Source organism: Nannospalax galili, unplaced genomic scaffold (genome assembly GCF_000622305.1).
Source record: "Nannospalax galili isolate Female #2095 unplaced genomic scaffold, S.galili_v1.0 scaffold11, whole genome shotgun sequence".
In the NCBI taxonomy this organism is placed as follows: domain Eukaryota; kingdom Metazoa; phylum Chordata; class Mammalia; order Rodentia; family Spalacidae; genus Nannospalax; species Nannospalax galili.
In genome coordinates this window covers 1,053,778-1,080,532 of record NW_008330735.1, presented here as the reverse complement: position 1 = coordinate 1,080,532, position 26,755 = coordinate 1,053,778, and the positions used below count along the sequence as shown (strand labels likewise).

At 38.0% G+C, this 26,755-nt stretch overlaps 1 protein-coding gene across 4 annotated transcripts in view; it reads right to left on the bottom strand.

Moving 5' to 3' along the window:
• Positions 1-2,001: 2,001 nt before the first annotated feature.
• Positions 2,002-26,755, bottom strand: part of Mettl15 (methyltransferase like 15) — a 256,971-nt gene continuing 232,217 nt past the window's right edge. For all 4 annotated transcript variants that reach the window (XM_008851188.3, XM_017802827.2, XM_008851182.3 and 1 more), the window contains exon 7: positions 2,002-2,708. In XM_008851188.3, the coding sequence (XP_008849410.1) occupies positions 2,266-2,708 (443 nt within the window). In that variant the 3' untranslated portion in view covers positions 2,002-2,265. The remainder of the gene's footprint in view (positions 2,709-26,755) is intronic.

Here is a 26,755-nt window from a genome sequence, read left to right as displayed (position 1 = left end):
TTGAGGAAACCTAATATTGAGTTCCATAGTGGCTGGACTAATTTACATTCTCACTAGGAATGTACATGGGTTCCTTTTCTTGGCAATTTGGCCAGCATTTGTTGCTATTTGTTTTCTTGGTGATTACTATTCTGACTGGGGTGATAAAGGCTCTCTAAGCAGTTCAATTTGCATTTCCCTGATGAATGATCTTTGAGAACTGTCTATTCATCAGCCCATTTATTAATTGTGCTGTTTGGGTTGTTTTATTTATTTTTTTCTCAGTATTTAGTTAAGTTCTTTATACACGAACAATAATAAGCCCGACAGATGTGTAGTTACTAAAGAGTTTCCTCTATTTTGTAGGATATCCCTTCACTTAATTGTTTCTTTTGCTGTGCAGAAGCTTTTTAGTTTTATGCAATCTAGTTGTCAATTGTTGGCATTATCTCCTGAGTTACTGGGGTACTTTGGCATACATCTGTAACTCCATTGCCAGGAGGCTGAGACAGGAAGATTCCAATGTTAAGCCAGTTAAGCCAATCAGTAAGCTTCAAGGACGGTAAGAGACTCTGCCTAAAAAAATAAGATGAGGGGCTAGAGAGATGGCTAAGCAGGTAAGAGCACTGGTTGCTCTTGCAAAGGACCTGCATTTGGTTCCTGAAACCCACATGGTAGCTAACTACAGTCCCTAATTTCAGTTCCTGAGGATCCAACACTGTCTTCTGGTCTCTGTGGGCATTGCATGACATGGCTGCATGTACATACTGAAGGCAGAACACTTAAACACATAAAAATAAATCAACGAAAATGAAAAGTGACTGAAAAAGACACCTGACATTGACCTTTGGACTCTATAAGTGCACATGTGCATAGATGCACACACAAACATATACATGCACATATAGATGTATATACAAAGAAAATATGGTACACATGGGGCTGAAGAGATGGTTCAGTGGTTGAGAACACTGGTTGTTCTTGCAGAAGACCCGGGTTCGAATCCCAACACCCACATGGCAGCTAACAATTGCCTGTTTCTCCAATCCCAGGGGATCCAACAGCCTCTTCTAACCTCCGCGGGCATTGCATGTGCACTTATGTACATGAAGGCCTCATACAGGTATACACATAAAATAAAAATAACAAAATTTTAAAAAGAAAATATGGTACACATAAATAATGGAATTTTATTCAGCCATAAAGAATGAAATTATAACATTTTCAATAAACGGATGGAGCTGGAGTTTAACTATGTTAAGCAAAACAAAGCAAATTCAAAAAGACAAATATACATATATGTACATGCAAGTAAAGTGGACCAAGGAAGGGGAGGAAGAGATCTAGAGCATGATAGAACTGTGATGTAAAAGCAGAAAAAGGGCATGTTTTAGTAGAGGAAGGGGACCAGCAGTGGGGAAGGGGAAGCAGTGGAGAAGGAAGAGCAGTGGGAGTGCTAAGAACCAAATTCAATGTCATATTTATGGACAAGTAGTAATGAAACCCACGACTTTGTATGTTAGCTAAAAATTAATTTAAAGAAAGAAAAATACAAGAGGTTGCATTATTTACTAAAGGTATTTTATGCTATTGAAATAGATACAACTGATAGTAAATATAGCTCTGGACCTTAAATTTTCTGTGATGGCTGTTAGGACAAGTCTACATGCTTTACTTTATAAGACATAAAACATAGCTAATACTCGAAAAAATCTCTTTACGATAACAATGTTTTCAACAGGGAAAATCATCAGTAGAGCACATTTTACAATAATATCTGAAAATTAAAATTTGTAAAAAGCTTGTATTTGAGAAAACTTAGTAATTAATTATTTACAACTCTGGGAAATTAAAATTTGTTCCATGATCATCGTGAATTACTTGAGCCATAGGAAGTCTGCTGTAAATGTGAATATCTCAATTTGGAACTTAGGGTATGCAGATATGATTACAGTATCTTTCTTATTGACAGCTTGAGTTTACATATTTAGATAAGCACAATGTCACTTTTTTTCAATTCCCTCATCAAAGAAAGGATTGCATTTTGAAAGTCAAAAACAATGCAAAGATAAACACAATTTTCCAATTTTTGTATGTTCTGTTCCCTGGCTGGAAGTATTTATGTCATGTGATAATTTCCCACATTTTCTTATGAGAAAAAAAAAAGTTAAATACCAATAATTTCCAGATTGCCTACACTTTACACTGCACTAAGCTGTTCAGCAGCATATTTAAAAAAATTTAAATACTGAAGGAAAATCCGAGGATCAACTGATAGTGAGATTCTCATAATTTGATAGCTGCTCTAAGCTTGGCTGAGCGCCCTCTGGGGTTAACTTGTACATCTTCATCTTCTGGGGTAAGTACCTTCTTGTGCATCAGTTCCCACATTAAAGGAGCTCTTGCAGAGATTCCATTGTAACTTTCACGGTCTGAACCCAGCTGTGATGATTGTGTCACCTTCTGTCTAACACTTAGGTTAAATCTTTCCATCATGCTTATCCCAAGCAAAAACCTTTTTACAATGCGATCTTCTAATGAATGGAAGGAGAGGGTAACAAGGCGACCACCAGTTTTCAAAAACTTCTGAGCTGTCTTCAGTCCTGTATAAAGTTCATTGAGCTCATTGTTCACAAATATGCGAAGAGCTTGGAAAGTCTTGGTAGCAATATGGGTGGATCGCTGTAACAAGTCTTTTCTTGCGTAAACAGCAGAGGGAGGAAAGGCACCTAGACAGATTTTATAAAAATAGGAAAAAGGACAGGTAATATTAACACTTATCACTGTAAATGTTCTCAGTATTTATGCATATTTAAGGAACTAAATTTTCTAATAAACAACATTTTTACCTCTTTCTTACATTCAAACATTCTTCATAGTTTAAAACTATGTGTCATAACTATCTTTCATACCTCAACAATAACTGGAACCAAATAGAGATAGAAAAATAGAAGGAATAGCAAATTAATTGAAGATAAAATAACATGAAGTTTCACAACTTTGCAAAAATCCACTGACTTGCAGAAATAAGAATTTCAAAGTACTATGAATAAAATAAAGAAAACCATGCACAGGGAATTACTATAAGCTAAGGAGAGCAAGATAAAAGTCATCAAAGCAACAGAGAAAACAACATGTAATAAAAATGACAAGGAAAACATGAAAATCAGAAATTTTTCTCAGGCATAATGGATGTGAAAGACAGTAGAGTAATATTTAAAGTTAAATGTTGAAATAAAAAAAAACTGTTTTGTGTGAGTGCTATGTACAGTAAGATTATCCAAGAACAATTGTTGAAAAGATAGATATTATTAAATAAACAGAAGTGAAAGAATTCATTGTTGACAGATCTGCATTAAAAAATGTAAAGGAAATAATTCAAGTTAAAATGAAAAGACAAAATTTTGACTTGAATATACAGGGAAAAGTAATGTATGGAAATGAATATATATCCTTGAATTTTTTTAAAGACAGAAGATAAAGAGAAAGAAAAGAAAAAAATTAAGAAAAAGAAAAGGAAGAAAGAAAGAATGAAGGAAAGAAAGAGAGAAAAAGAGATGTAGAGGCCACATCTTTAATCCCAGTACACAAGCAGGTTCGTGGATCTCTACAAGATTAAGGCCAGCCTGGTCTACAAAGCGAGTGCCAGGCCAGCTCAGACTACCAGGAGACCTTGTCTCAAAAAGACCAAAAAAATAAACAAAAAGCAAACAAAAAACAGAGGATGTTTTATAACTATAAACTCACATAACACTATACAGAAGGTTTATCCTACATATACAGATATGTATACAATAGTATGAGGATTGGAGAGGGTAAATGCAACTATACATGAGGTTTATCCTATAGATATATATACAACGACATCTGATAACAATAGTATGAGGACTGGAGAGTAAATGCATCTATATACAAGGATTATTCTATAGACATAGACACAACGACATCTGGTAACAACAGCATGAGGATTGGAGAGGGTAATGCAACTATCTCAAGGTTCTTATAGTTTACCTTAAGTGTGAATTTGCATATTGTGACTCCTAGATAAACTGCTCATGTGGAAATAAGGCTAACAGGCTTATAGAGAGTAAAAGTTATCCAAAAAACCCCCTGCTAAACACAAAAGAAAACATTAGAAAAAAAGCCCAGGAAAACAAGAAAAGGAAAGATAAGTAGCAGGGGCAACTAATTACACATTATCAATAATCACACTAAATAAAAGATACCAAATATCTAATAAAAGGTTGACAGATTGTAAAATCAGCAAGTACAAATTATATTTTACACATAACAAACACATTTTAAATCTAAAAGCACAAACAAGAGCAAAAAGTAAGCAAAAGGCTGACAAAACATAGGTAAGCTTAAAACAGCACGAGAGAATATATTATTAGACAAAATGATCTTCTTAAAAGGAGAGTTATTTGAATGCAAGAGAAACCATTTTTATTGAAAATAAGGTCACTCTAGCACTAAGAAACCATTATAGGGGCTGGAGAGATGGCTCAGCAGTTAAAAACACTGTTCTCCCAGAAGACTCAGGTTCTAATCCCAGCACCCACATTGCAGCTAACAACTGTCTGTAACTCCAGTTCCAGGGGATCCAACAGACTCTTCTGAGCTCTGTGGGCACTGCATGACACGGGTGCACTTACCTACATGCAGGCAATACATGCATACACATAAAATAAAAATAATAAGCAAAATATTTGAAAAAAATAAACCATTATAAAGGTACATTCATCTAATAACGTTATTTCCAAAATAGAACTATTTCAGAAATACAGCCACATTTATACAGGTACTTAGTTTCTGAACAGTGGTCAAGTTATTTCCATGGAGAAAGAATGATCTTCACAACAAAAATTATTATCTGCTGCCAGGCATGGCAGTACATGCCCAACATGCAGGAGGCAGAGGCAGTCAGGTCACTGTGAAACTGAATCAGCCTGGTCTTCATAGCAAGTTCTGGGCCCAAGTATATTTTCTGCTAAAAAAAATGCACCTCAGCCCTTACACAAAATACAATTAAAAATGGATCACATCAGCACTTGGGAGGCAGAGGCAGGCAGATCTCTGTGAGTTCAAGGCCAGGCTGGTATACACAGGGAGTTCCAGGACAGCTGGGGCTACAGGAAGACCCTGCTTCAAAAAGGAAAAAAAAAAAAAAAAAAAAAAGGCTCACAGTCTCTTGGACTATCCTGACCAACAACTGGAAGGAGGTTTCTCCTGCCTGGCATTATGTTTTCTTGTTAGATAACCTTCAGCTGTACACATGCACTTATATATCTATTGTATGTGTATTTTTCAGTAGGACTTTGAACTAATACATTTCCCTCTGTTTTTTGCACACCATCTAGGCAATATTTATTGCAGGTTATTACCACAGCCTTTGATTAATTCCCAGCATTTGAATGTAAGATCCTATTTCTGAAGACAGTCTATACTTCTAACAGTACTGTAAGCATAGCCAAATACACATGGCTGGAGAGGTCATGGACTCTAGAGAAAAAACTATCACATCCCTAGACCAATGTAATTTCTTCATTCTAAATATGCATCCTCATAGTTACATACAAGTGTACCTTATCACTTATCAAAGAAGCTTCTTTTTGCAACAGATGGAGACTATTACACACTTTCACAAACGGTCAAATGCAAAGAATAAATGTCTGTGAGGTGATTAGCTCTAACTGACATATATTCAATGCAACCACTACACCTGAGATGAAAGCATCTCTCAACTCTCACCAAGAAGTTTCCTTATGCAGCAAATGGTGAATAACACAGAAACCTACAACTCACCAATGTGCAGAGAACAAGAGGCTGCAGAGTGCTTATCCCTTAATAAGACACCTATTTCAAACTTCTGCCTCCCAAGGCTAAGGCAAGAAGGGGAAGAAAGATTTTAAGAGTCAGAGGTGGTAGCTGATCAAGAGGAAACAGACCTTTCCAGACAGCTGGTCAGTTACACATGAACCCACACTGAAGGATATTTGGGGACACAAATAAGACTCTCTCTATATATTAAAGTACAGGGGGTGGAGAGATGGCTTGGCAGTTAAAAGCACTGACTGCTCTTGCAGAGGACTCGGATTCGATTCCCAGCACCCACATGGCAGCTACAAACCATCCATAACTCCAGTTACAGAGGAATCTGAAGTCCTCTTCTGAACTCCGCAGCATTGCACGACATGGGTGCACTCATATACACGCAGGCAATCCACTCATACACATAAAATAAAATTAAATAAATAACAATAAAAAATAATAAAGTACAGTAAATTGGGTAGGGGGCAATAAGTTGAGGATAGGGGAGGGGATCTAAATACCATGAAATTATATTGTATGAAACTCACAAAAAAATTCAAAAAAATTTTAAAGAAATTGGATCATAGACCCAAGGATAGACACTATCACCATAAAATTTACAAATGACGACACTCTTTATCCTGAATTTACAAAGAAACATTACAACTTAAGAAGCCAAACAACTTATTTAAAAAGTGGGAAAACATTAAATAGAGAGTTCATAAGAGATATACAAAAGACTCATAAATAGATGACAGCCATTCATATTGTTAGTAATTATGGAAATGTAAATTAGGATCACAACAAAATATCACTACAATTCTACTGCAATGGCTAGATCCTAGATAGACACCACATGCTGAAACTGACTTATGTAAAATACACAATATGAATAATGTCTACCAAAAGAAAGAATGGAATTATTAGTTTAAAAAGTCTACCACCACCACCACCACCACCAACGACAACAACAAAAAGATCAGACCTGGATGGCTTCATTACTGAATTCTATCAAGAATTCTAAATTCTAAAGGATTCTAAAGAATTTGTAAATAGAAATAATATCAATACTTACAAAATCTCCAAAAAAGCAAAGGGATACTTCCTAAATTATTATGATCTTAGTACTACTCTGAAAATAAAGTCAAAGGAAACACAAGAAAAGAAAGAAATACGAATATAGATATAGTAACCCTCAATAAAATATTAGTACAACAAATTCAAGAGAGCATATAAAGGATTGTACACCATGACCAAGTGAAATTTATTTATTCCTGGATTGTAACTACGTTTTAACCTGTGAAAACCAATCTATTATCAAAATAAAGGTAAAAAGATTACCTTAATCAATGTGGAAAACATACATAACTCAACACTATTATACAAATAACTTTATGTTAAAATATTAAAAATAGGAATAGAAACCACTCAAAAACATAATAAAGATCACATATGGAAAATTCACAGATAGATCATGTTCAATGAATGGAAAAACTTAAGAAATTTTCTTGTACAATTAGAAACAAGAGAGAATAACAAGCTAAACCACTTCTATTCATCAAAGTATTAGAGCAACTGGAGAACAATGAGGGGAGAGGGAAAAAAGCATTCAGATGGGAGAGAAAGAAGCAAAATTATCTTTATTCAAGACGTCAGGATGGTAAGTGGAAAACTGTAAAGACTGTATACACACAAACTGTCAGGACCAATAAATAAAGCAGAAAACAAAATCAACATGAAAAAAGTTGTTTCAATATATCAGCAATCATAAAATGAAGTAATCATAAAAGTAAATTAAGAAAACAAATCCATTTACAATAGCAAAAAATGAAGTGCTTAGAAATAAGCTAACAAATTAAACTCAAAACTTGTGTTTAGAAAGTTAGAAAACATTTTTAAAGATATTGAAGACTCAAATAAAAGGAAAAACGTTCCATGATTAAGGAATGAAAGCATTTAACATTATTAAGATGCCAATACTACTGGTTCCTGGCCTAAGATAGTGCTAGCTCTCTCAGAATTCCAGCTGATAGCTACAGCTTCTCTCTCTCTCTCTCTCTCTCTCTCTCTCTCTCTCTCTCTCTCTCCTCTTTAACTTAAAATATTTTATTAGCATTGCTTTCTTCAAGAAGTAACAGAATTACACTGAGAGATTTTGTATAGATGGAGAATTTGGTAAGGGAGTGAACGGCAAACTCACATTATAGGAAAAGTGACAAATTTCACATTATTGTTGTAGTTTAGTAGTAACATTTTGTCAGTAATATTCAAAAATTACAGTAGACATATAGAATTGCATATATATCTTCTAAGATATAAATACATATTTTTATTTTGAGAATTACATTAGTTTAGTTACTACAGTTCTATTTCTTCTTTTTTCCAACTTCTCAGACTGATTTTCTTCAGAAGTTCAATTAGGGCATAGTTGAAGGCATACTGGGGCTGTAGAACAGTAATAAAAAATAATGGAAGACCTCTTGGTGCCTGGTAATGGGAGAGGTTCAATATCAAGGCCTGGAAACCCAGGACCATGTGTGGAGTGAGGACCACAGCTGGCTCTCAGGGAAGGTGGGAGGTCTGTTCCAGAGAATTAGTCCTCCCAAGAGGAGAATCTGCAAATGACAGAGACCTCCACTGTCCAGATCACAAAAGGTTGTCATATACAACCTGGGACTTTAGAGGAGGGGGCTGTGGGGAATGTAGTCACTCAGAGAAGACTAAAACTGCTGCCCAACATCAGGAAGTCCTCCAACCTTCACTTTCCTCCACCATCAGTCTACTACCAGGGGAATGTGGAACTGTGGCTCACAGTAGGGGACCAAATCTTCAGGCTCATGTAAGGGGAGCAGAGCTTTCAGCTCAGGAGAGGGGACCTCTGCTCAAGCTGACAGGTGGGGAATCACAGATTGAATTCACAGGAGGAGATCACAACTCTGGCTCGTGGGAGGAGGCCACTGATCCAGCACCCAGGATGGGATCACAGGTCTAGCTCCCAGGAAAGAACCACAGCTCCACTTCACAAGAAGGGACCACAGCTCCCAGCTCACAGGATTGGTTCACAGCTCCTGCTTACCAGGTAGGGGTGCATGGGATGACACTATACTTGTAGCTCACAGGCTGGAGCTAGACTCTTAGGTCTGCTGTATCACATACAAAATATAAGTGGAATTAAGACCTAAATTAAGTAATAAAAACCTCTGACTCTTAGAAAAAGGGTAAAACTTTATAATGTTGAATTTGGTAAAGTGTTCTTAAATATAATATCCACATCATGAATGATACAAGGAAAAGTTATTTAAGTTAGAGTCCATCAAAATAAAAAAAAAATCATTGTGTTCAAAAGGCACATAGGCTTTTAACACAAATGACAGAATGAATGAAATCTGGTGGGGAGGACATGGGAGGTTGCAGTTGGGGGAAGGGGCATAAAGATGATCAAAACGTTTTGCATGAAATGCAAAAAATTTAAACATATTAAAAAGCACTATCATAGAATGAAAAGAAAAACTGCATAAAAAAGTCAATTACATATCTAATAAAGAGTCTTGAATCTAGACTATATAAAACAAGTAAATTGCAGTACCTGTAATACATGATAATATTGCATAATACTTTGCACAGGCACATAAAACAAGACTTGCTCCATGTAGTTCAAGGACTAGGATGAACAAAAATGCTTGACAGTAAGACTATATTGCTGAAGATACTACATACTTATGAGCTATAGAAGAAACAAGGAGAAATCAAGCTGATGCTGACTTGAAAGCTTCAGCTTTACTGGAGAGCTTTCATAGAGCGGGAAGGTGTTATGAATGCTATCTGAAGAGAAAATCAGCCATCAGCCTTACCTAGCTGTGAAGCCTGCAAGTTACAACAATTGGCTTCCCAAGGTATGCCCACTATACAATAGCGGTACAAATATTATGGAAGTAACCAAGTATTTTCTAATTGGGTTTAAGGATCATTTCATAAGTTGGAGCCCATAACCTGACACTGATATCAGGTCTAGGAACCTGTGGCTAGACAGGTCACAGGCCAAAAGAGGAGAGTCTAATACTGTTATTCTGCTAAACAGAGATAGTATTAAACTGACTCCTAATGACTTATTGTTATACTCATAGATTAATGCATCTTTCAACTCTCAACAGAGAAGCTTCCTCATGTAGCAGGTGGTCATTAACACAGAGACTAATGATTGGTCTATGTGCAGAGATATGAGCAGAGAGTCTGTAGACTGCTTATCCCTGAATAGGACACTTAAGTCAAACTTCTGCCTCCCAAGGCTCAGGGATCATCGAGGAAGAGGGGGTAAAAAGATTGTAAGAGCCAGAGGTGGTGGATGACCCACAGAGGAGCAGAGTTTTCCAGACAGCTGAGCAGTTACTCATATAAACTCCAGCAATAGTGACAGCATGCTCAAGTCAAGGAAAATCCCAGCATGGATGTGGGGAGGTGGCTAAAAAGCCCCCAGTCCTACCTGAAGAACTACTATCAACTGATGGCTGCTGGGAGTAGGGGACAGTTGGTTTTGTTTAATAGTAAGACCCTTGGTAGGTTGACCAGGCTCCACCTGGACCCACACTGAAGGGCATTTGGGGACTCAAATTTGATTCTATAGGATATATATCATGAAATTGTTTGTGGGGGATTACTGAGAGGTGTAGACGGGGGTTTCAAAATTCAATCAAAATATATTGTATGCAACACAAAAATTCAAGAAAATATTGAATTTTAAATAAATAATCTTGTTCCCTTTCAGCTCACAAACATTGGGATATATGATGTCAATATAACTTAAAAATTTCAATCAATAAATTTATACAGGAATTTACTTTGATTTAGGAACAGATTCCTAGAGAATATTATTCCAAAAAGAAATGATATTTCTGTTCCAAATTTCTTATGAAGATTTGAGAGAATCACTAGAATCCTGACATTTCAACAACTTTAATACACTTTTTACAAAAGGTGAATCATGCAAGGATAGCACCTTAGTTCACATTTCAATACAGTAGCACTATATATACATGATTAAATTTCTCTCTGAACTGGATCATAGCAGGAAGAAGTAACTGCACCAGTGTGGAGAATCTAGGTGCCTAAATAAATAGTGTGATGCTCTTACTGTGTTGCCTATAAAAATGTTGCCAAAAGGTTAGAAAAGGTTGGACACTAGAAATGTATCCTCCAGTGCAATGGGTTGCTCAGAAACAAGATGTCCCTGTCAAAGCTGAAGAGTCGACTTCTTTCCAACTGCCATCTGATTCTTCTAATTTTAAGAAAAATAGTTTGGATCACTGAGAAATATGTTTGAGAGAATTCCAGGGATCTGAACAAACATGCAACTAGTCATTATTGGGAGTCCTAGCATGATTCAAGACTAATTTTCTGAAAACAAAATGTAATACAAAATACACTTTAATGCACATATATTTTCATGTAAAATAATAATCAAAGCTGGATGTGGTGATGCATGCCTTTAATACCAGCACTTGGGAGGCAGAGGCAGGTGGATCTCTGTGAGTTCAAGGCCTGCCTGGTCTACATAGTGAGTTCCAGGACAGTTGGGGCTACAGGGAGACCCTGTCTCAAAAAGACCAAAAAAAAAAAAAAAATCAAACATACAGTTCATGAAGTGACATACTGCAGACTATTTTCCTTCAATGATTGAAATATTTTCTTAGCATTATCTTTGAAATTTTGCAAGAATTAAAATCATGGTTAGACATGGTAATGGGTTAACTTTCTTCATGTTTTATAATAGAACTTCCATTTCAAAGATATTTATTTCAGAATATAGTTTTAAACATGGTACTGAATTATCTGTAAATGGCTTTGTGTTAACTAAGTTCGTAAAACAGAGAAAAGCAGAGAGAATAATGCATAACTACATGCTACTGTCAAATGAATATTTTGAAAAATTAAAATGCTTCATAACAAAATAACAACAAAATAATGTCTAAAAAATACTATATAGTTTAATAAAAGCAACTATTGCTTCATTTGACATTTGAAATTATGTAAGACATTTCTATTTACTAAATAAAATGGTACTTTCCTTTGACAACAGAGTAGACAGAGTGTATAACTCCGATAGTCATACACTGATAGCTGTAAAACTGTGGAGTTCAGCATTGCCTTTGTGAAATTTTTTTTTCTTTATAATATTTTCCTTTTTAAAGACACATTTCCAAAGTCACTTCCTTTATTTCCTGTGTGCTAGCAGCTGCGTTCTTTGAGTAACACTGTCATTTGAAAAGTGCTGCATTAGAGTATAATGTCCTTTGTCCGTGCTTGAGTCTTTTCTTTAAAGTACTAGAGCGTAGTGAGAGAATAGGTACAGAATTCAAGCACATTTTAGCTTTCTTTGACTGCCAGGGACAGCACACCTGTATAGTATCTCTGAAAAATGAAAATAGATTAATAACAAGGAATGATAACTAGGTTTTCTTCTATTTAAGACACATTTATACACATTAGAATGTCTGGTGGAGTTCTCTAACGTGGGATTCCTGTAGAAGCTGCTCATGCTCAGCTGCCTGTTGTTTTATTAGGACTGTTACTCATTTCTTTGCCCATTATTATGTATAGGAAGGAGCATGGATAGGCCTCTATTCCATTTTGAACAGCTTATTGTTTTGTCACCAGAGGCTTTTACTTTTAAATTTTCAGTTTCCTTTTTTTTTTTTTTTTTTTTTTTTTTTTGACACAGGGTCTCCCTGTAGCCCTAGGCGACCTGGAACTTGCTATGTAGACCACACTGGCCTGGATCACTCAGATATCTACCTGCCTCTGCCTCCAGAGTGCTGGGATTAAAGTCATGTACCACCACTACAGGTTCAACCAGTTTGTTTAATTTGAAGAAATCTATTTTTATTTCAAATATTATACAACTTTGAAGTTTACATAATTTATATTCACATTAGATATATCAATACTACATATGAACCCAAAGTTGACAAGGTAACAACCCTACGATCAGACAAACTTTTCTTCATAAGGCCCAATTTGATCTTTGCAAATGCTATGTAGTCACAGAGAAAGATCACAAAAGCTTTCAATTATATTCAGGTCTTTAAAATTATTTATTTATTCTTATTTAGAGTGTATGAATGTTTTGCCTGCATGTAAGTGCACCATATCCATACAATATTCCGGAGGTCAGAAAATGGCATCAGATTATCTGGCATTGGGGTTATGGACAGTTACTAGTCACCATGTGGTTGCTGGAAACCAAACCTGGATCCTCTGTAAAAACAGCCAGTGCCCTTAACACTGCTGAGCTATTTCTCCAGTCCCTTGTATTTAGGTCATAATGATAACAAAATAACACTAATCATGAAGCTTTCATTTTGGGGCTCTCTCAGTATTTTTTATGGAATTCCGATGTGGATTACGTTCACTAGATTTCTTGGGAAGAATTCTAAATGTGGTTTAGGTAAGCTTCCCAGGTCTCATCTTTAGAAACCAGGAGATGGAGATGATGGGGTCTGCTCTATGCAATGGTGAAGCATTTTGGTGTTGCTCAGGGTATCTGGCATACGTCCTCCATGATTTTGGGAAAAATTTAATTTCCAGGTCTTCCTTTACTTAGTGCTTTGTTTTGGCAACTTATAGGTAGAGAGAGAAATAATGCAAATTGCCTGAAATAGAACTAAAAAGAATAAAGATGGGGGCTGGAGAGATGGCTGTCAGTAAAGAGCCTGCTGTGAAAGCAGGAGACCTGAGTTTGGGTCCCCGGCCTCCAGATAGAAACCTGGTGTGGTGATGTGTGCCTGTGTTTTAGTATCTTTCTATTGCTATGATAAAAACCATTGACCAAAGCCAACTTGGAGAGGAAAGGGTTTATTTCATCTTACATCTCTAAGGTCACATTTCATCACTGAGGGAAGCCAGGCAGGAACTCAGGGTGGGAACCTAGAGCACAGACCATGGAGGAACGCTGCCTACCAGCTTGCTCCTCTGGCCTGTGCTCAGTCTATTTTCTTATTCAACTACTGTCGCACCACCCATAATAGGCTAGGCCCTTCCCACATCACTCAAAATCACTAAAATGCTCCACACATGGCCAGATCAATCCAATGGAGAAATTCCTCAGCTGAGGTTTCTTCCATCCAGGTATGCCAAGTTGACAACTCAATATACTCCAGTACAATATAATATCATCATGAAGGGGCTGGAGACAAGGGGATCTCAGGGGCTTTCTGGATTTCTAGCCTAGCAAAATCAGTGAACTTCAGGTTCATCGAGAGACCTTGTCTGAAAAAATAAGGTAAACAGCAATTGACATAGACACTTGATATAGACCTCTAGACTCCACAAGCACATACACATGTGCATGCACACAAATGCAAGCATATGTGTCACATGCAAACATTATATATATTACACATACCACACAAAGGCACAGAGAAGAATATAGAATAAGCATAAGAAAATAGACATTAAAGCAGTATGAACAGTGCATCAGCTGGCAATAGTGCAAACAAAAAGAAAAAAAAACCACAATTACCCACATATGAAGGATTAAGCAAGGCTTTAAAATTCTTAAGTTGAAAGACAAGAAAATATCTTCTTGCTCTGATATTTTCAAAAGGGCTCTCGTTGCAGTCACTGGTCAGAGAACTAGGGATAGAGTTCTCACAGTAGAGAAAAATTAGGTAGAAACAGCTTCTCATTAATCACCAGGAAGAAGATTCAAACCACATGAGATTCAAGGCCTTCACAACTGCTGGACTATGAATTAGGCTATAATGATGAAAATATTAACGAGATGGAGACAAGGTCCCTGCCTTTGAGGAGCTCAGGTTTTCAATTCTTGTTCACCTCTTACTAATCTCCCATAGGCTTTTATCAGAAATAGAATTTGTCTGTCTGTTTTTCCATTTCCTGAGTTTAATCACAGAGGCTAGTCTAGCTAATTCATTCAATTAAGGAACAGAGTAGCTAAGACAAAAAATACGGTCTCAATCACAATTTAGGTCATTTGGTTTTAGAAAGGAAGAAAAATCTCTTTTGTGTTTTATAGTCAATCAACAGACAAGTGACATACAGTCAATGTGTATTAGTTCCAAGTGGGAAAAAGTGTGATTAACCCCAACATAGCACTTATCACACACTTCTGCAACTACCCCTTACTTACCCAACTCACTCATTTAGCTCTTGGCAAATAGAAGCCATTTCCTGTTCACTCTTTTTTTAACTGAATTTTTAAGATTTTTATACAATATAGTTTAATGGCATTTAGATCCTCTCCCCTATCTGCACCTCCTCCAACTGCCCCTGTCAAATTTAATATACTCTAATATATATATGTGTGTGTGTGTGTGTGTGTGTGTGTATATATGGAGAGAGAGAGAGAGAGAGAGAGAGAGAGAGAGAGAGAGTCTGATTTGTGTTTCCAAATGTCCTTCAGTGTGGGCCCAACCACTGGGCCCAGCAAGAGTCCCATCCCTGTAAGATACTGTCTCTCCCTTCCAATAGTCATCAATTGCCAAAAGTTTCTTAGGGTGGGTTGGGATTTCTTACCTACTTCCCCACGTCTGTGCTGGGATTTTGCCTGTTTTGAGGTTGCATAGGACTTGTGCATGCTGTCATCACTGTGAGTTATATGAGTAACTCATCAGCTGTCTGGAAGACTCTTTCCTTGTGGTCATCTACTCCCTCTGGCCCATACAATCTCTTACGTCACTAGTGTTGGACAGACAAGTCTGCAACTGAGTCCTCCATTAGTTAACTGTAGCACTTTTGACAAAAGCAAATGCTTGACTTTACTTTAAACCTACTGAATCAATTACAGGGGCTTATTTACCTAGGAATCACTACTTTTTTTTTTTTTAATGTGTATGAGTGTATTGTCTGCATGTATGTTAGTGCACCTGTGTCGTGCAATGCTCTGGAGGTCAGAAGAGGGCTTTGGATTCCCCTGGAATTGGAGTTAAGGATGGTTTGTAGCCGCCATGTGGGTGCTGGGAATCGAACCTGGGTTCTCTGCAAGAACAGTCAGTGCTCTTAACCACTGAGCCATCTCTCCAGCCCCAGAACAACTACTTTTTTAAAAGGTTCACAGAAGATTTTTGACAGGCAGTCTGTATTTATTTAGCATTTGTTGAATAGACAGATAATGGATAATGAATGCAAATCCAGGACTATTATGTGCAATGTTTCCTTTACATCATTGGGTGAACTGTAAAGAACATAATGCCATATCAATGAGTGATTAAGTGAAAAGTAGAACCTTTTATGTACAGAAAACATGAACAATATTTTAAAAATCATGAAAGAGGTCCAGATCTCTATGTCAAATATGATTGTGGATACTAAATTACAATGTTAATAGAGCAACTGAAATTTCAATTTTGCTAGCAATTTCATTGTCTCAATACATATGATTGCATATATTTAATTATATCTCATAATGACTGGGTATATCCTTATTTCATCAAGTATTTTCACATGGAACAGAGTACCTGCAAACAATTTTCAGTTCAGAAAATGCAAACTTGCAAACCCTTACTATTTGATATATAGTCAGCATGCAAGTTGAACATAATTTTTACATATCTCTTTTGCACAATAAAAATAAAATTAGAAATTTACATTCAAAAGTCATCAAGATCTTCAATGATTTAAACTTAAGCTTTTTATTTATGCACAATATTGCCTGGGTTTTACATAAGCTTTAGTTCCCGTATAACTATAAAATACTGAGTCACAATTTTTGTTAAGTCAAATGCTTTTATCCTCATAATCTAAAATAAGTAATTTATATAAAGTATAAGAGGTAATTAAAGGCATATATGTATATTTAGCAGCAAGACATATTGTTCTACATACTATAATCATATAAATTTATAAATAAATATAGTTTAAACTCAGTATGGAATGACAAATTTCAGTTTCAATACAATTTGAGATATTATTTGGCTTCTTTCTCTCTCACAGTAATGTTTGGAAAATGTCTGTCTGCAAACAGTCAAATGCACATGGCTATAGAGGTCATAAATCCTAGAGAAAAACTTACTATTGTCACATCCCTAGACTACTGTAATTTCTTACTATATTCTAAATCTGCATCCTTATGTATTACAGAAAAGTGTACCTCTCACTAATCCAAAAAGCTTCTTTTTGCAGCAACAAATAGAAACTATTACAAGGTTCCACAGCTGGTCAAATGCAAAGAGTAAGTGTCTGTGAGGTGCTCAGCCCTAAATGACACATCTATAATATGCCTCTATACCAAAGGCTCAGCGTGATGACTAATCCTGGGTGTCAACTCGACTGGATCTGAGACTAACTGAAATGAGAGAGATCTTCTTAATTGGATCATCTGAAGATGGAAGACATGCCCTAAATGTGGGTGTGATCTTCTGATGGCAGCCCATATAAAAGGCCATGGCAGAGAACGCTTGCTTTTTGCTGCTTGCCTTCTCTCTCGCTGGTGAGTTTGTCTTGCTGTATATGTGTATGTATAGGGATTTATCAGCTTAGCTCACAAGATAGAGTCTACTACTTCTATTTCTTTGGAGAACCCTGACTAATACAGATCATGGTACCAGGAGTGGTTCTAGAGAAACAGAATTAAAAGGATGAATTTCTTTAATGGGTATTTGGAGCAGGCTCTCCAACTCAGAGTCTTCAGGTAGCATGGAGAGCATTGAAAATCCATAGTGTAGACTATTTGAAACAATTATGGAGATAGATGCATTTGAATCTCCTAACTCACCTCTTGTGAAAAGCAAGAAATTTAGTGACTCTACACAGAAAGCATTTAACAATTTGTGGAAAAATAAGAAAAATAGTGATGCTGGCTGGTTACTTCTAGCATCTTTGGATAAAGTGATGAAGATAAACAATGACTTAATGATAAAATTGACAAGCTCCAGATTCGAGTCAACAATTTAAAAGTTTCCAAGTGTGCCCTGGAAGAGAATCTTCTCTCCAGCAGCCAGAGACCCAAAGCTGAAGAAAATCAAGCTGGAGTCCTTATTATATGTTTGGCTGACGTACAACACAAATTTAATTCCCAGGCTTGAAGGGCGTCAGCAGTAAAGGTGGGGGCATTGGTAGGGAAAGATTGGAATCCTGACATGTTGGATGGAGATGTGTGGGAGAACCCTGAGGAGGCTGAGGATTCTGAATCCTCAGATTCTGAGGAATTTGCTTCACCCAATGAATTAATCTCCCCACTCTCAGCAGACCCACCCTCCCCACCCCTGCCTGAGGAAACTAATTCCATTGAGGAAACTAATCCCATTCAGCAAGACAAGGCTGATGTCCCTCTGGGCCCAGTTATTGTTGCCTCTAGACCTATAATCAGACTCAAAGCTAAGCAGGCCCCTAGAGGAGAGATAGAAAGTGTGGTCCATGAGGAGGTGTGCTACACCACTGAAGAACTTAGTAAATTTGCTAATTCATTCAAGAAGTCTAGTGAATATGTCTGGGAATGGATTTTAAGGGTATGGGATAATTGTGGAAGGAACATAAAATTGGATCAGGCTGAGTTTATTGACATGGGCCCCCTGACAGGGGATTCTAGTTTTAATATGGAAGCTTGTGCAGTTAAAAAAGGTGTTAAAAGTTAGATTGGTTGGCTGAGGAATTTATCAAAAGATGGCCTACTGACAGAGAGCTGGAGATACCTGATATCCCTTGGCTTAGTGTTGATGAAGGGATTGTAAGGCTAAGGCAAATTGGTATGCTCGAGTGGATTCGCAAACAAAATCCTCCACAGTGGGAGGGCCCAGAGGACATGGTTTTTACTAATTTTATAAGATGGAAAGTACTGAGAGAGACACCAAAATGTTTGAAGAGCTTTGTTTTTGCTCTTTTCCTTATGCCAGATCTTACAGTTGGAGATGCTACTGCTCAATTGCATAAATTAAATGTAAATATAATAGGTCAGGATCTTGAAGTAGGGGTCAGGTGGCAGTATTGATTTACCAAAGAGAAGGTGAGAGTGCTTACTGTAATGGGCGGCTAAGGCAAAACAATACTTATAATGGCATGACCTGAATGGACCTGTGGTACTGGCTAATCAATCATGGTGTTCCCAGCTACCAAATACATGAGAAGCCTACTAAGTTTTTATTTGATCTGTATAAGCAGAAAAGCTCTAGGACAAATGACAGAAAGTCAGTATTGGATTGTAGCAATAAGGAATCCCGCTCAGTCAACCAATTTCCAGACCTGAAACAGTTTACAGACACAGAACTCCTTGAATGAAGGGAAGGCTGAGTGCCCTTGAGGAAGGACCTTGTCACCAAAGAGTTATGCTGTTCACCTCTCACCCATCCTTCCCCAGAGGGACCTGCGGCCTTTTACTAGATAAATGTACATTGGGGGAAAGGAAATGATTAGATTTCTGCAGCCTATTAGATACTGGTTCTGAGTTGACAGTGATTCTGGGAGACCCTTAAAAGCATTGTGGTCCTCTAGTTAAAGTAGGGGCTTATGGAGGTCAGGTGATAAATGGAGTTTTGGCTGAAATCCGACTGACAGTGGGTCCAGTGGGTCCCCAAACTCATCCTGTGGTTATTTCCCCAGTACCAGAATGTATAATTGGGATAGATATACTTAGGAATTGGCAGAATCCCCCCATTGGTTCCGTGACCTGTGGAGTGAGGGCTATTATAGTTGGAAAGGCCAAATGGAAACCACTGGAATTGCCTCTGCCAGGGAAAATAGTGAACGAAAAACAGTATCGCATCCCTGGAGGTATTGCAGAAATTAGTGCTACCATCAAGGATTTGGATGATGCAGGGGTGGTGATTCCCACTACATCTCCCTTTAACTCTCCTATTTGGCCTGTGCAGAAGACAGATGGGTCATGAAGAATGACAGTTGACTATCAAAAACTTAATCAAGTAGTGACTCCAATTGCAGTTGCTGTACCAGATGTGGTTTCCTTACTCAAGCAGATTAATACATATCCTGGTACCTGGTATGCAGCATTACCTGGTAATGCTTTCTTCTCCATACTGATTCATAAGGACCACCAGAAGCAATTTGCTTTCAGCTGGCAAGGCCAACAGTCTACATTTACTGTCTTACCTCAAGGGTATATTAACTCTCCAGCATTGTGCCATAACTTGGTTCGAAGGGATCTTGATCACCTGACTGTTCCACAAAATATCACACTGTCCCACTATATTGATGATGTAATGGTGATTGGATCCAGTGAGCAGGAGGTAGCAGACAGTCTAGACTTACTGGTTAAGCATATGCGCATGAGAGGATGGGAAATAAATCCAACCAAAATTCAAGGGCCTTCTACCTCAGTGAAATTTCTAGGAGTTCAGTGGTGGAGCATGCAGAGACATTCCTTCTAAGGTGAAGAATAAGTTGTTGCATTTGGCCCCTCCCTCCACCAGGAAAGAAACACAATGCATAGTGTGCCTGTTTGGAATCTGGAGGCAGCACATTCCTCATCTGGGTGTGTTACTATGACCCATATATCAAGTGACTCTGAAGGCAGCTACTTTTGAATGGGGCCTGAAACAGGAAAGGGCCCTTCAACAGGTCCTGGCTGCTGTCCAAGCTGCTCTGCCCCTTGGGCCATATGATCTAGCAGACCCGATAGTGCGTGAGGTATCAGTGGCAGATAAAGATGCTGTTTGGAGTCTCTGGCAGGCCCCCATAGGGGAATGGCAGTGGAGGCCATTGGGATTTTGGAGTAAGGCTTTGCATTCTTCTGAAGACAATTATTCTCCCTTTGAGAGACAGCTCTTAGCCTGCTATTGGGGATTAGTGGAAACTGAACATGTGACAATGGGCCACCAAGTCACCATGTGACTGGAGCTGCCCATCATGAGCTGGGTGTTATCTGATCCCCCAAGCCATAAAGTAGGCCATGCACAGCAACAATCCATTATCAAATGGAAGTGGTATACACATGATTGGGCCCAAGCAGGCCTGGAAGGCACAAGCAAGTTACATGAAGAAGTTGCCCAAATGAGTATGGTTCCTATTCCTGTTATGATGCCTCCTGTTCTCAATCATGTACCTATGGCTTCATGGGGTCTGCCTCTACGATCAGTTGATTGAGGAAGAGAAGACTAGGGCTTGGTTTACAGATGTTTCTGCATGCTATGCCGGCACTACTCAGATGTGGACAGCTGCAGCATTACAGCCAATTTCTGGAACAACCCTGAAGGACACTGGGAAAGGAAAGTCTTCACAGTGGGCAGAACTTCGGGCAGTGCACACGGTCGGGCATTTTGCTTGGAAGGAGAAATGGCCAGGAGTGTGATTATATATGGATTCATGGACTGTAGCCAATGGCTTGGCTGGATGGTCAGGGACCTGGAAGGAGCATGATTGAAAAATTGGTGAGAAAGACATTTGGGGAAGAAGTATGTGGGTAGATCTCTCCAAATGAGCAAAGGATGTGAACATACCTGTGTCTCATGTAAATGCTTATCAAAAGGTGGCTTCATCAGATGAGTCCAAATAGCCTGCTCTGTGGATTGCCAGCCTCTTTCTTCAGCTATCTCTGTCATTGCTCAATGGGCCCATGAACAAAGTGGCTATGGTGGCAGAGATGGAGGTTATGCATGGGCTCAACAGCTTGTACTCCCATTCACAAAAGCTGACCTGGCTACAGCTGCTGCTGAGTGCCAGATGTATCAACAGCAGAGACCAATGCTTAGCCCCCCCTGCCCCATATAGCACTGTTCCCACTGGTGACCAGCCTGCAACCTAGTGGCAGGTTGATTACATTGGACCACCTTCATCTTGGAGGGGAGAGTGTTTTGTCCTTTCAGGAATAGACACATTCTGGTTATTGATTTGCCTTTCTTGCACATAATGCTTCTGCCAAAACTACCATCCAAGGCCTTACAGAATGTGTTATCCAGCATCATGGTATTATGCACAGCATTCCTTCAGAAAAGGAAATTCACTTCACAGCAAAAGAAGTGCGAGAGTGGGCTCATGGTCATGTAATCCACTGGTCTAACTATGTTCCCCAACATGCTGAAGCAGCTGACTTGATAGAATGATGGAATGGTCTCTTAAAGACACAGGCACAGTGCCAATTAGGTGGCAATAGCCTGGAGGGCTGGAGCAGGGTCCTCCAGAAGTCAATGTATGCTTTGAATCAGCATCCAATATAAGGTACAGTTTCTCTTATAGCCAGGATTCACAGGTCCAGGAATCAAGGGGTGGAAGTGGGAATGATTCCACTCACTATCGCCCCTGGTGACCCTCTATGAAAATTTTTGCTTCCTGTATCCTTGACTTTGCACTCTTACTGGCTTGGATGTTTTGGTTCCAGAAGAGGGAGTGCTTCTGCCAGGAGAGACAACAAACATTCCGTTGAACTGGAAACTAAGACTTCCCCCTGGACACTTTGGGCTTCTGATACCCTAAAGTCAGTAGGCTAAGAAAGGAATAACAGTACTAGGAGGGGTGATTGACCCAGACTACCAGGGGGAAATTGGACTTGTTCTCCACAATGATGGTAATGAAGATTATATCTGGAAGGCAGGAGATTCCTTAGGGCGACTTTTGGTGTTACCATGTCCTGTGATTAAGGTCAATGGGAAAATGAAACAACCCAATCCAGACAGGAAAACAAATGGCCCAGACCTTTCAGGGATGAAAGTATGGGTCACTCCTCCAGGGAAAGAGCCAAGACCTGCAGAGGTTCTTGCTGATGGTGGAGGAAATAAAGAATGGGTAGTAGAGGAAGGTAGTAAATACCAACTTAGGCCATGTGACCAGTTGCAGAAACATGGATTGTAATTGACATGAGTATTTTTGTCCTATTTGGTTAAGAATAGGCTTGTGCATGTATACACATATATTAATCAGATAACTGTGTTATTCTTTTTTGAATGTGTAATTGAGATGTGTTAAGTGGTTAACTATTGTGAACCTATATGATTATATTGGGTTATGAGATACTAAAGGACTAAGCACTCCTTGAAGACCTTATCACCTACTCTAAGATATACAATGCATTAGTCATTGTATGGTGGGATAGTCATATCATGTTAGGTGAAATTATGACCTCAACATTGTTTTCATTTGAAAATTAAGCATGACATACAGAGATGCTATTGAGTGTTAAGCTAACATGGGGTGGACTTGTGATGGCTAATCCTGGGTGTCAACTCCATTGGATCTGGGATTAAATGACATGAGAGAGATCTTCTTAATTGGATCATCTGAAGCTGGAAATCATGACCTATTATGGGTGTGACCTTCTGATGGCAGCCTGTATAAAAGGCCATGGGGGAAGAGAACACCTGGCTTCTTGTTGCTTGCCTTCTCTCTCGCTGGTGAGTTCATCTTGCTGCTGTAGACTGAAGACTAGCTGATCTTTTGGAATTTGTCAGACCTTCAGCACCAGATTGGGACTACTGAGACATCCAGACTTGTGGACTGAGTGACTACAGATTCTGAGCCTCTCCAGTGTGGTGCAGCCATTGTTGGACTACTCAGACTCTATCCTGTGAGCTAAGCTGATAAATCTTTATACATATATATTCATTCTATCGGTTCTGTTTCTTTGGAGAATCCTGACTAATACACTCAGGGAACTTAGAAAATCAGGGGGCAGAAAGAATATTAACATATCTCTCAACTCACAAGTGAAGTTTCCTCATGTAACAGATGGTGTTTAACCTAGAAATCCACAACTGTCAAAGTGCAGAGAATAAGAGACTGCAGAGTGCTTATTCCTGAAAAGGATACCTATATCAAACCTTTGCCACACAAGTTTCAGGGACAATTGTGGAAGATGGGTGGAAAGATTGTAAGATCAGTGGTAGTGGATGACCTCAAGGAGATAAAGTTTTCCAGAGCCATGGAAAAGACCCACACAAGCTCAAGCCACACAGAATCCAAGTAGCATAGTGGAGAGGTAAGTAAGAAGCCCCAACCTTAGCTGAGGAACTACTGGCAACAGATAACTACTGGGAAGGTAAGAGTCAGTTTTCTTTAAGGGTGTGATGCCAGATAGGATAACCATTCTCGAGTGGACAGATGCAGAACAAAAGTCATTTGGGGAAACAAATTTGACTTGTTGGGCCTTAATATACATGACAGAGTATATGAAATCCAGTGGGGTGGGCTAAAAAACAGGTATAGACAGTGGATTGGTCTAAATATAATTAAAATATATTGTATGAAAGTCACAAAAGTTCAATTAGAAAACATAAGAAAAGACACAAGCACAGATGCTTGAAAATCCCATCCTCACTGGAGCCAGTTGTGGGAATTAGTTTTAAACACAAACAATAGTCATTGTTTAAAAGAAAAAGAAAAACCTAAAGGAAATACTGTGGTATGTGAAGTATATAGTTAATATCATTACTTTAAAAAATGTCCTCCAAGAGGCAGCTAAAAGATATACTTCCTTTTTTCTTGATACCAATATATCAACATTTATATGTATATGTATTTATAAGAAGAGAATGGTCTACAAAGCAATCTGACGTATGCTTTCTTTAGAAAATAATTTCAGTTGTATAGGTGCTTTATAATTCATTTTGCTTGTTCATTTAACAAGTATTTATCCTGAGAAGCTAGCTCAGGATACAACTGTAAATAGATATAGGTGGATCTACTTAGGTGAAGTTCATATTAACTACATAGCAGAAACACTTAAGTTTTATCCCTCATTTCTAACCAGCGAAGCTTCTTTTTACGACACAGTGAGATGCACACAGAAGGCCACAACTAGCCAAGTTTCAGAGAATAAAAGACCGCACAATGTATATCCCTTGGATAGGACTTCTATATTAAACCTCATCCACCCATGGCTCAGGGACCATTGTGGAAGAGGGGGTGGTAAGATTGTAAGAGTTGGTACATGAACATAAGGAAACAGGATTTCAGAGGAACTTGCTCATATGAACTTGCAACAATGGTGACATCATACACAAGACCCAGGTTGACTCTATTAGACAAAAACTCAGCATAGAACTGAGGAAATGGACACCAGGCCCCAACCTTAGCCAAGGAACTATTGGCAACTGATTACTGGGGGGTGAGGAAGAATTGATCTTCTTTAAGGGAGTGGCTCTAGATAGGCTGAGAGACTCCAGTGGATGAACATGCACCAAGGGACATCTGGGTAGAAAATGCTTGAATGGATAGGCCTTAACATATATAATAGAATGCATGAAATCTGGTGGGGGGCTATGAGAGGTGTGGATGGGAGAGGGAGCCTAAATTTGATTAAGACCTATTATATGAAATGTACAAAAACTCAATAAAAATATTTTTAAAAAAGAAGAGTGGGGGAAGGGCTAGAGAGATGGCCCAGTGGTTAGGAGCATTGACTGCTCTAGCAGAGGACCCAGGTTCGATTCACAGCACTCACATGGCAGCTAACAACTGTCGGTAACTCCAGTTCCAGGGGATTGGATACCTTCTGAACTCTGAAGGCACTGCACAAAAGTGGACTTACATATATGCAGGCCATATACTCATAAACATAAAAATAAAATATTTTTTAAAAAAGAAGCTTTAAAAGATTTTTTATGACAAGAATTCTGTAATAAACATGTACACTGCACACTTTTAGATTCTATATACACAAAGCTCCACAAGGTGCAATGGCAGCCACAAATATCTGGCAAAGTCTGTGAACTTCATATGTCTGTAGAATTGGAATTTTTTAGGTCAAAGAGCATTTATGCTCATTTAAATTTAATCAATACTTCTAAATTTACCCTCTAAGTGGACTGCACCAATTTACTTCCATCAATAGTATATTATAGAGTCAATCTCCCCACATCCTTGCCAGTACTAGGAACGATCACTCTTCAGCCCTGACTACTCTAATAGTAAGCAAATGATAGTGTACTGTTGTTTTAATTTGCATTTCTTTGGCAATTAGTAGGTTTGGGCATCTTTTCAAATCTAATAGCCATTTGATTCTGGCTATAAATTACTTGAATAAATCTTCTGCTTATGTTCTTAATGTGAGGTTGCTTTGTTCTTTATTGATTTGGAAACCTATTTATAAAATAACATTAACCCTTTCTCTCTCATATATAAAATATTTTCTTCAGACTAAAACCTTCTCAATTTTCAAGATTTTTGGCCATGCAAAAATTAAGGCATTATTTTGTATGTATGCTATAGGGACTGAATCTCAATTCTAAATTTTTTTTTATGTGATATGTTGTATGTGTGCAGATGCATGTGTGTAGTATGTACACATAGTATATCAGTGTGTGTGCACATGGGTGTGCATATAGAGGCCAGAGGAGGACATAGGGTGATTTCCTTTATTTTTTTTCTCCACTTTACTGCCTGGAGACAAGGTTTGTGAACCGGAAGCTCATTGTATAATGGCCAGTGAACTTCCAGGGCCTGTCTGTCTTCATTCCACAATGTTGGGGTTTCAGACACATGCAGCTACGTCTGGCTTTTCAGGTGGATGCTGGGGATTCAAACTCAGGTTCCCATATTTCCTGAGTAAGTACTATTACCCAATGAGCTATCTCTTAGAACCTTTTTAAATTAATCATTATGCAAATTATCATGTGCTTTTAGGTTATATCAAATTTTGGAAAACCTCTTCCTCTCCAACATAATCATTCAGCTCTATTTTTTGGTATATTTATGGTTTTGTTTCTTATGTTTAAACATTTGATCCACATGCAAAGGAGAATTTGTTATGGGGTTTAGATATTTATTTTTAAAACTATAGTCAATTATCCTATTTTGTACACTATATATTATTCCCCATTGATTAAAGTACTATTCTGATAGATCATATTTCAAGATACGGATAAACATGTTCCTGTATTCTCAACTGTGATGCGTTGATGTATTTCTCTATCTTCTACAAATACAAACTATTTTATTTTATTATTTTTTAAATTACTTATTTAATAACCATATACTTAGAAGAAGCATTTCATTACAACAGCATTGACATATTCAATATCAATATTCAATATCAAAGGCATCTCTTTCAAAGTTGCCTGTTAGGTTTATA